The sequence below is a fragment of the Eumetopias jubatus genome, unplaced genomic scaffold (genome assembly GCF_037043125.1).
Source record: "Eumetopias jubatus isolate StellerSeaLion01/CBP00866 unplaced genomic scaffold, mEumJub1_p1.0 scaffold_5, whole genome shotgun sequence".
In the NCBI taxonomy this organism is placed as follows: domain Eukaryota; kingdom Metazoa; phylum Chordata; class Mammalia; order Carnivora; family Otariidae; genus Eumetopias; species Eumetopias jubatus.
Window position 1 is genome coordinate 120,395,296 of NW_028274811.1, and position 12,009 is coordinate 120,407,304.

Genomic DNA, 12,009 nt, shown 5'->3' on the forward strand with positions numbered 1-12,009 from the left:
AGGCTAACATCTGAGCCTCATTGTATTTACCGACCGTGATACAATGTACCCAGCACACAACAGTCAACAGGGGTTTGTTTGGGCAAAATACATTCATAGGCAAAGCAAGGCTTACTTGAAAGCCATCACTATCCAGGGATGGCATCATTTGACAGTGCTCCTCACTTTATACACCATGGTGTGCTCACATGTAGCAGTTAGTAGAAAGAATTCACCTCTTTCTGAAAGAAAAAGACTTTTCATTTGTGAAAAATTTGAAATAGCTATACCCTTTTCCATGTCCAACTACTACCCCTAGAAACTTTTATTTAGATGATGAGAATATGAGGCTTGGTTTCCCACAGCTAGGAGCCCTAGTTTCTCATTCCTTTCCTTCAATGACCACACAGAGGTCCTGTGAGATCCCACACAGATCCAAGTGTTAAACATAGCAAAACAATCCAAGCAGGTTTGTAACCACAGGAGACCAGAAAGTTCTGAAACAGCAGGTGACTTTTCTGAGAAAGCTCACACAGTCTGGGTTAGGCTAACCTGTCCACAACAGAGCAGAAGGAAAAAAAAATAACCACCCATTTTTTTTCTTTTTTAAAAAGCTGCAGTTTCACTTGCTGGCTCAGCAAATGTTTTTCCCTATGATAGTTTTGAAAAAGAACATGACTTGGAGGCCTTTTTACCCTTAGCCCTGCCTCCCGCCCCCGACTGTACCATTAAATCCCAGATACTGGGGTGACTAAAAAGGATAGGGAATAAATCAGTAATTGCAAAAAAAAACCCTTTCTCCCCATTTTATGCTTGGCAGCCCTTGCTACTTTTTTTTAAGTTGTTTATAATGATCAGTTCAAGGGTTTGCTCAGCTTGCAAGGTCACAGCCAGAGCGAGCAATGAACTTTGGACTATGGCTGGAGAGAGGTAAACAACAGGACTATAAATATCAGGGCTTCTGGCTATGACTTGAAGGAGCTGCAGAGCTGAGCAAAGAGAGAGGAAGGAGGCTGCTCGGAAGGGGTTGTGTAAGTAGGAACTTTGTGTTTTCCAATATTTGATTCAACCTTGATTCTTTTAGAGTTTGGAAAATAATTTGATTTTAAGTCTGATAAAATGTTTCTGTCCTTAGCACAGAGTTTTAAAAAGGGAGATGGTTAAATTAAAAAAAAAAAAATACAAAAGAAAGAGAACAGAAGAGTGTGGAATTGGGTGGGGCAGGTGAAGGTCTGCCTCGGCTCGAGGCAGTCCTTGCTGATTTCTGCCCTGTCCGCAGGACAAAGATGGGAGCAGGGGAGGCTGGAGAAATCCAACGCCGTGACTCTGCAGAGTTGTGTTGTTATATGGCAATACTGCGTGTTCAAGCTTAACTATCTCCCACTGAAATGCAGAGTGAGAACTCTCAGGAAAAATCAGCCCCTGGGTTTGAAGGGCCGAGAGTGAGATATGGCCAACTCTTAATGGGGAATTTAAAACAGATGTAAGTCTGCAATTGGCCAAAAATCTAGTTTCCCTAACTGAATAGTGGTGGGATTAGTGAAATTTAGAACTACTTTCAACAGCTTCCAATAATTGCAGTTGAGTTATTTATCTTCATTGTTTTTACACAGCTATCTGATAGCTATAATTATAATCAAATGTTTATTATGCAAAAAATGATCTCAAAAAAAGTTGAACAGCCTATTGATTATATAGTAGAAGAAAATGTGTGTGTACTCCATAATCCACTACCCTCTGCCAATGGCTTTATGTCTTTTTTCATCAAAAAACTAAATGAGGGAAATAAGGGGAAAAGTCTTTTCCTTTATATTTACTATTTAGCCCCTTGAAAGGGTATGTATATGGTGAAGTGAGGATACCAAGTGCTGAATTTATGCTGAAGATTCTATAATTACTGAAATTATATTCTAGAAAGTAGGGGATCTCCCTCCAGTCTAGTAAAAAACAAAACAGCTCGAATTATTTTGATGTTCTCTTTGCCATCCTCGGGCATAAACAAATAAAACCCTGGCTACTATAATTGTTAGAGGTAATCTATCTAATAGCTAAGAGGTCCTGTTTTTGGATTTAGCAGAACTGGTTTGAATCCAGTCTCTTGTGATTTGCCACCTGTGTGGACTTGGGCAAGATGCCTAACTCTCTCTTAGCCAAGGTTTCCTGAGCTGCAGAAGGAGGTGAAGGTCACATAGATGTAAGGATTAACTGACAGAGAAGTGCTTAGCACCACCCGTGTAGAGTTCTATAAATGCTCAATGAGTGGTAGCTATAATAAGGGTAATTGTGCCGTCAGTATAAATGCCATCCTAAAGAAATGCCCTAGATTTAGTCCAGATATAGCCTCTGTTTTTTAAACACTAGAAACCTAAAAAATTAGAATAGTTGGGATGGCCTTAATAAATCATTTAATTTCCCTCTCTTTTAGTTAGGCTTTTATCAGTATACCCTATATAGGTAGGAATTTTGTGGTATTAAATGATGTGAAAGATAGTCCGGTTTTTAAAATTTCTGTCTACATCTACCGGTGCACCAGAGCCCCAGTCAATCTGATTCTAGCTTTTCTACACTCATCTTAATTCTGGGCTCGCTCTAGGTAACTTATCATTAGCTGCCCACCCTCTTTCCCTCCCCTACCTCCCCCAAATGTACTTTTACTTTCTTATCCCAGATTAGTGCCTGAAAGTGTGCCAACTTCCCAGTTCTAGCATGTTGTCCCGATCTCTCTCCACAGACTTTTGTATCAGAATAAGCCTGTTCATGGGTGGAGTTTTCTTTTACTGCTCATCTCTGCTGAATGCGTTCCTTATTTTTACCACCTCTTTACAGATCCCTTGTTTTATGTGTACCTCTCTGCTGGGAGAGTTAGCCTTAGTTTGGGGATATTTCTGGTCAGATACTGAGCTTTTCTACTCAGAGGGGGGCATCTTTTTACCCAAGAGCATGCCATCTAGTCACAGAAACTTCTGAAAGTCATGATTGCTAGTACATAGACGGAGTGTAAACTGCAGTGAGTTTGGTAGAGGGACAGCAATTTGTGACATTTCTCCTTGGTCAGAGTTTTTTCTTTGGTCATAGTTACCTCAGATATGATACTAACATTTTGGCAGGCGGTTTTATACCTGAAAAGATTCAAATCCTTTATTGTTAACATAGAGCTAGACTTTAAAGAATAAGAGGAACAAAAGAGGAACCAAAGCCAGGAGACTCCGAAATACAGGATGCTTGAACCTGCAGAGCTGAGGGCCCCACCTGTGCCCTCACTGCTCCCTCCTTTCTTCCTGGGTTCTCTACCCATGCTGGCTCTTTTCCTTTCTGTGCAGAATCCCCTACTTACCCTTTCCTTTCTTAGATTGGTGGAGGGTGGAAAGAAGCAGTCAGAACTTATTTGAGGGGGGGAGGGGCAGCGATGGGGGAGGGGCAGAGGGAGAAGCAGGCACCCCGCTGAGCTGGGAGCCCGATTTGATTGGGGCTCCATCCCAGGACTCCGGGATCAGGACCTGAGCCAAAGGCAGACTCTTAACCCCCAGGCACCCCGCATCTCAAATAAAAACAAAAATACGTTTGCAGAATGTTACTTGGTTATAGAGGCCACAGTCTCAACTCTCAACCTTTATGTTCTAGACAAGTAGTTGGTTGCCTGTTCAGGCAGATCTCCACAGCATGCTTACTGAAGTTTCTTGCCAAGCCAGGTAGTTCAGAGGTGCTTTGACCACTCCCCTGCCTCTGGCTGATTTTCTGAAACTGTTCTGGGAAGATTTGGTGCAAGGAGGCCGAACATAATGAGCCCAGCAACCCTGGGATAGAATCCCCGGGCTAGCTCCTGACAGGAAGGGGAACGGTACTGGCTGGATTTATAGAAATTCCCGGTTATGATTGTAAAATCGCCTGTGAAGATGACAGCAAGGTTTCCTCTGTTACAGGACAAGCCCAGCAATGTGGAGAAGCCTGGGGCTTGCCCTGGCTCTCTGTCTTCTCCCATGGGGAGGAGCAGAGAGCCAGGGACAAAGCTCCTTTTGTAAGCCGCCTCCAGCCTGGAGCATAGGGGATCAAAATCCAATGGTGAACTCAAGTGGTTCAGTGACAGTGGTGGCCCTTCTTCAAGCCAGCTGATACCTGTGCATTCTGCAGGCATCCAGGTGAGAGCCGTTCTGTGCTCTAGGATTTCTCAAGGGGAACGCAATCGAACACATACATACGTACATAAAAGAAACATAGAAATGGAAAAGATGTGTTTATTAAATCACATCTTTAGAAAAACTATACATGTTTGCATAAAACATGTTAGAGGAAAGTATACTAGGAGGATATATACCAAAATATATATAGTGGTTTTCCTGGGATTATAGAAAAATTTTCTTCATTTTGTGGACCTATATTTTATAATGTCCTACTAAATATGTATTACTTGTGTAATGAAATGTTCTAAAATGTAATCCTGCAAATGGGTTAGTTATTTTGATAGAGAAAGCAAATGCGAGTGCTTTGCTGGAGTACAATCAACACTAGACTTGCCATCAAATGCCTTGTGTCATTTCACAAACATATATATGTATATGTATATATAAATTATATGTATAACAAACATATTTGTTAGGTTCTTCAGTAAGTATTTATTGGGTAGAATTCTCTGTCAGATGGATTAAAAAACATACACTTTGTAGGATTAATTTGAGGACCAAATGAGCTATTGCTTGTACAGTCAGCATAAGGTTTTAACTGAGCGCAAGTGCTCAGTAAATATTGACAAAACGTAACTTTTAGTTTTTTACAACAATATAAAGAAGAGATATAAGTAAAAAATAGTAAAAGAGTTTCATGTAAAAAAATAGCAAGGAGAGAGAATTCACTAATAAATTAAATGAGATTATTCCTTTTTTGTATTTTTCCTAAATATTTTAGATTGGAAGACCTGCGAGTAAAACTGGAGAAAGAAGGATATTTGAACATCTCTTATGTTGTTGTTAATCATCAAGGACTTTCTTCTCAATTAAAATATATGCATCTTAAAAATAAGGTTTCAGAGTATATTGCTGTTTATCAACAAGAAGAAAACCAAACAGATGTCTGGATGCTCTTAAATGGGAAAAAGGAGGACTTCCTCATATATGACAGGTGTGTACACACACCCCAAATTAAAATATAACCTTTGCATTTAATTTAATAGTAAGTGATTTAAAATAAGACATCTTCTTTTGTTTTGTTACCAGACACTCAGCGAGCACATTAAAATGTTTGGTTTTAATGTTTTTTGAAATGACTTTCTTTTGTGCAAAAGAATTTACCATTCTAGTAGGGAAATACAGAAAATTGACTAGACTCATCCCCCCTGTAGATGGGCATTCTGAGAAAGGAGCAATTTGTATATCATGTACAATTCTAACCTAAGAATTTTTCAGATGAATAACTATACTTTGCAGACCACTTGCTTATCTCTAATCTGATTAATAGTTTAAAAGCGACATACCTGAATTTCTGAACTATAAAGTGTGTTAATCTTTTAAGTCCAACCTGCATAAATCTTCTTTTGATCCCTTGGGTGAATAAAACATTTGTATTTTGAGGGAACCTCGATGCTTATGTTATTTGATATGACCAACATGACTAGTTGATTCTATTTTCTTTGGACTCTCCAGAAATGGTGAGTCAGACTCTGTTTAGGCCTAAGCTCTGTTTCATCTTACTCTAAATATTTTTAATATTACATGTTCTTTTTGGACTGCAAACTTTTTTTTTTTTAAAGATTTTATTTATCTATTTGAGAGAGAGAGAATGAGAGAGAGCACGAGAGGGAAGAGGGTCAGAGGGAGAAGCAGACTCCTTGCAGAGCAGGGAGCCCGATATGGGACTCGATCCTGGGACTCCAGGATCATGACCTGAGCCAAAGGCAGTCACTTAACCAACTGAGCCACCCAGGCGCCCCGGACTGCAAACTTCTAATTTAGATAGTTGCAAAGTGTAGCTCTTTGATATTCACATAATATTATATATCCTGGGTAAAATGTGGGCAAGAAGGACATTTCAACTCCACCATTTTTGGGAATACCAAGTATTGTAATTCCATTTCTTTCATTATGCTGAAATTTTTGTTGCATCAGATATATTTTTTAAATAAATGGGTTACTGGCCAAGACATGAGGATCTTTTTTGTTATGCTGTGATTTTTGTGTTGTGTGGAATTTGTGCTGCCATAGTGGTTATGAAAACCTCATGTGATTTGCAGAGCCCAATTTATGATAAGTAAGTGGTTTGGGCATTGGTAGAATTTATGTCTCTTACCAAATTGTATTTGACCAAGTCACAGTGACTTAACTACGTAGTTTTGATATTATTAATAGTGGTATATCTGTAACATTTTGAAATGCTAGTGTTAGATTCACTGTAGTCTTGCTGTGACCTAAGCTGGTATTCAGTGCCAGGGAGCTCATCTGAGACCCCATTCAAGGAAATTTACTGAAGTTGTGAATGGATGGGTCTTTTTACAAGACCATTAAACCCAACAGTACCTATCCCAAACTGCTTACGTACGATCATGATACAGAAAACATTGTAATGATACTATGTTTGCCCTTTTTTTTTTAGATGTGGCCGTCTTGTATACCATCTTGGTTTGCCTTACTCCTTCCTAACTTTCCCGTATATAGAAGAAGCCATTAAAATTACTTACTGTAAAGAGAAGTGTGGAAACTGCTCTCTCATGGTATTTTATTTTTCTTAATTATTTTTACTGGGAGAAAAGAGAAAATCTTTTAAGGGCTATCTAAATAAGTTAGTGTCATTTCAAGACTAATTAGTTAATCAATGTTTCTGTTGGTTATACTAAAAATAAACTACAATGGTAATTTTTATAATTACACATTCTTTCTATTATGTAACATATACTGTAAGACATCTTTTCAAGATCTGTATTGCTGCTTTTATCTAGAAGGAGTTTTGAAAACAAAGTCAGCATAGATCACATATTTCAAATACCACCAAATGATATTGCATGTGTTCCAAGTGCTCAAAGAATTCAGCTAACATAAAATATCATTATTGTAATATCCTGAATATGTTCACAAGAGAGCATACTGATAGCAAAGCTTATCCATGGCATTACCTGAAATGGAATTGGGGCCCAGATAGCTACTTAATTTATCAAAGATGTAAGACTATCAGCTTTTCCATGAAGCGCTTACACTGTCTGCCCATTCTGTAGCCAGAATCACTGTGTTTATTTCACAATGGAATAGATTTTCTACTCGTTACTGATACTTCTCTCCTAACAACTGTGAGAATATTTCTTCCTTGTTATGAGAATTGATTTTAATTTATATATTAACTAGAACCGCCCCCATGTTGAAAAGGAAAATAATTCCAAACAATTTTCCTTAATAGGGCAAATTGGCAAAATTTGAACTCAGGTTTAAAAATAATTCTTTTTTTTTTAAAGATTTTATCTATTTATTTAACACAGAGAGAGAGAGAGAGAGAGAGAGAGATCACAAGTAGGCAGAGTGGCAGGCAGAAGGAGAGGGAGAAACAAGCTCCCTGCTCAGCAGAGAGCCTGACGCGGGGCCCGATCCCAGGACCTGGGATCATGACCTGAGCCAAAGGCAGACGCTTAACTGACTGAGCCACCCAGGCACCCCTAAAACTAATTCTGAGTTTTATTTGTGAGCTATACATCCTTCAGATTTTTCCAGGTGTAAAGAAAGCCATCTCAATTTTTAATGAATTATTTAATTAACTAATTTAGTTGTTATGAAGCACAACAGGTTAATTACTCTAGTTATATAATTTTTCACATTTTAATCTTCATTATAATCCTATGAAGCTTATTCTACTGCTTTTAAAGAGGGGGAGACTGAGATAATGCAAATAAAGTATTAACTCAATGTCTAACTTCTAAGTGCTTAATAAATGCTAGCTATATTGATTCCTTATATTCTGGGATTATTTTAGTATTTTGCATTTTCGCAAGTGCCTAATAGTTACAAATATACTCAGTTATATTGAAACAAAGGCAGAAACAGTTCCCATAACATGCTTAAAATTTATGAGTCACCTGTAAATAGGAATAATATACCATATATATCTGATATGCCAAAGCAAATTGGAGTTTTCCTATTTCATTGTATCCTAGATGCCGTCAATTAAATGACACATTATTTTATGTACTACTTAAAAAAATGCTGTCAGTTAAGGTGGGCCACAATGTTACAACACCAATAGTAGGATGCATTCTGATTTTAAAGACATTAAAATGTGAAAAAAATACATTGTAGGATCAATAAAATATAGTAATTGGCTTTCTGAAATTAGACTACTACTACCAATCTTTGAACATTTAGAACATTATGTAGTATATTTTAAACATTATCAAACTGTTACTAGGTTTATCAAATTGTTTATAGTATTAAATTCTCAAAAGTGAAAGAAATAATCAACAAAACTAAAAGGCAACCTATGGAATGGGAGAAGATATTTGCAAATGACATATCTGATAAAGGGTTAGTATCCAAAATATATAAAGAACTTCTAAAACTCAACACCAAATAATCCAAATAAAAAATGGGCAGAACACATGAATAGACATTTTTCCAAAGAAGACATATAGATGGCAAACAGACACATGAAGAGATGCTCAACATCACTGATCATCAGGGAAATGCAAATCAAAACTACCGCGAGATATCACTTCACACCTGTCAGAATGGCTAAAATCAATAACACAAGAAACAACAGGTTTGGGGGAGGATGTGGAGAAAGGGGAACCCTCTTACACTGTTGGTGGGAACACAAACTGGTGCAGCCACTCTGGAAAACAGTATGGAGGTTCCTCAAAAAGTTAAAAATAGAGCTACCCTATGATCCAGGAATTGCAGTAGTGTTTACCAAAAGAATACGAAAATACTGATTCAAGAGGATACATGCACCCTTGTTTATAGCAGCATTATCTACAATAGCCAAATTATGGAAATGGCCCAAGTGTTATTGATTGGTAAATGAATAGGAAGATGTGGTGTGTATGTGTGTGGGTATAATGGAATATTACTCAGACATAAAAAAGAATGAAATCTTGCCATTTGAAATGGTGTGGATGGAGCTAGGGAGTATTATGCTAAGTGAAATCAGTCAGAGAAAGACAAATACCATATAATTTTACTCATATGTGAAATTTAAGAAACAAAGCAAATGAACATGGGGAAAACAAAAAGAGAGGCAAACCAAGAAACAGACCCTTAATTATAGAAACAGACTAGGGGTTGCTGGAGAGGAGGTGGGGGGGAGATGGGATGGTTTAAACAAGTGATGGCCTTTAAGGAGGGCACTTGTGATGAGCACTGGGTGTTATACGTAAGTGATGAATTACTAACTTCTATACCTGAAACTAATATTTTACTGAATGTTAACTAGCTGGAATTTAAGTAAAAACTTAGGAAAAAAAAGAAGTAAGATAAAATGAAAAACAAAGCAAAAAAAAAAAAAAGAAAGAAAGAAATGGCGGGGGGCAAACCAAGAATCAGAAACAGACTCTTAACTACAGAGAACAAACTGATGGTTATCAGAGGGGAGGTGGCTGTGGGGGATGGGTTAAATAGGTGATGAGGATGAAGGAATTCATTTGCTGTGATGAGCACCAGGTGTTGTATGGAAGTGTTAAATCACTATATTGTACACCTGAACCTAATATTACACTATGTTAACTAAGTGGAATTTGAATACAAACTTTAAAAATTGCGTTGAATTCTCAAAAGTAATTTAGAAATAACCAAAATATGTACCATTTAATAGTTACATGCAAAAATCCAGTGGAATTTTTAACTTTTCAAAACAATGAACCATAACACTTAGAAGATCAGTTTGAGAGACCAAAGACTCACTAACTTTACTTACAAATCACTTTAGGTAGAAGTTTCGTATGACACTGCTGTATCTGTAAGCTTTAAGCCTATGATTTATGGGTACACTAAACAATAAAAAAGACTTGCAGCAAATTAACTAGATTGATGCAGAATGGAACCTCTTGCTCAGCGCAAGATGGGCAGGAATTTGCTCCTTGCCCACCGCAGCTTGACAGGAGGGACACAGTAACAAAACTAGTGAAGTTCAAAACATTCCCTGCCATAAGCTGAGGCATGAAAAATGACTCATCTTGAGCAGTTTATTGGCATTTTTGAATTATCAGAGAGAAATTAATTTGCTTCAGAATATAACATTAAATTTGGATAGAACGGTAGATTGACACAGGTGTGAAAGGTTCCATGTAGTTCAGCTGCTTCTAAGATTTGATATTTGTTTGACTTGACTGCAATCAATATAAGTTCTTTTAACCAGTTTATTTAGCTTTGCTTCTGCAGTGTAAGTAAAGTGGTTTGCTTTCTTTTTAAGCCTTATGTATCTCTTAAATTCTTCTTCAGAATTCTTAAAAATTTAGGAAATGCTCTTGATTAGGAAAATTTGAATTCTGCTGTTGATTTAACCAGTATAGAAGCTTAGGTGAACTGTTGAATTTTAATCATCTTATGCTCTATTTTATCTATTTGGAAAACATTAATGTTAATTTCCTTGTAAGATGCTTGAGGATTCCTTGATTAAATGCAAACTTTGCACAAGAAGCAGTTTATAATTAGGTATGATGGGAACCAAATTTTAATAGAAAGTCTAGGTGTTGAAACCGGTATCAAATTTTTATCTCATTAATATGACACTAGAAAAACAAAGCCAGTTCAATCCTAATTAACTGGTTTGCATTTTACATATTTTAGCTCTACAAATCATTTTTTGTGCACTCCTGCTATACCTATACATTTATTGATAAAGGATTATAAATTTGTTCTAGACCCTGGAAGCTGAAGACTTCTGTAAAATGGTATCTTTGACTACTGTGGGAAATACAACTGAGGCTCCCCAGCCACATCACCACCACCACCACCACCACCATCGTCATCATCACAAGCATGGGCATCAGCATCATGGGATTGATGGGGTTTCAGAGAATCAGCAACCAGAAGCCCCAGATGCTGCTGAGCGTCCCACTCCTTGAGGCCTCCATTGCCACCATAAACACAAGAACCACCAAACAGAGGGCCACCCAGAGACCTGAGATCTGCCAGCAGGAAGTGAAAGTTTACAACCTTCTGTTCCACAAAAGAGGCTCTGACAAAAGGGATGTATAAATCAATTACTCTGCAAATTGCCTAAAGATTCAGGGTTGGCCCCTAACAGCTGTTGCTGACACTGACGACATCTGATATTTGAAAAAACAGGGTCTGCAGTCACCTGACAATGTAAAGAAAGCCTCCCCTCTCTATGCAGCTGACAGGGACTTTGGGCAGAGGAGAACGTCATTGAATCTTGACAGTGACGTTTACCTCCAGCTGCCTGACAAGCAAGTCAGCAGCTTCAGCCCACAGAAGCCAGCACCAATTGAAGCTGAAAACATAAGGCCAAAATGTGAAAATGACCTTCATACTAAATACTTAAATAAGACATACTCCCCAAGTCAGTCTAGACAATTTCATTTCCAGCATTTTATAAGCCACCTAATTAATAATGACCCAAAAATAAGAATTGGATTTGTACAAACATGGAGAAATCTATCATATTGGCTTCAAAATTTTAAAATTTAAGTCAAAGAAATTTTGACCCAAACCATATTTTCATTATTTTATTATAAAGGTGATTGCAGCATTTGGTTAATATGTTTTTTTTTTCTCTTTTTCCAGTATTCTGCTTGCTTCAATGAGAACAGAGACGTAAACTATGACCTAGGGGTTTCTGTTGGATAGTTAGCAATTTAGAATGGAGAAAGAACAACAAAGACATGTTTTCCATTTTTTTCTTATTTCTCAAAAAAATATTATCTTTGTCTTTTTAATCTTATGTTTTTAACTGACTAAACCTTTAAAGAACTCAGTGAATTCTGTCTTTTAAGTTTCAGAAATACTGACACATGAATATTTTGCTAGGACTACATTTTAAATATCCATTTATACTTTGTATATCTAAGAGTCATATCTTGATTTTTACTATTACATATGAATGAAG

At 37.3% G+C, this 12,009-nt stretch overlaps 1 protein-coding gene across 1 annotated transcript; it reads left to right on the forward strand.

Annotated features, from left to right (window-relative positions):
- Positions 1-938: 938 nt before the first annotated feature.
- On the forward strand, positions 939-11,557 carry SELENOP (selenoprotein P). The gene is given in 5 exon segments (XM_028098084.2): positions 939-1,010; positions 3,900-4,115; positions 4,879-5,091; positions 6,559-6,676; positions 10,802-11,557. Coding segments are annotated over 4 exon segments (1,170 nt in total). The 5' UTR covers positions 939-1,010; positions 3,900-3,912; the 3' UTR covers positions 11,438-11,557.
- Positions 11,558-12,009: the final 452 nt, after the last annotated feature.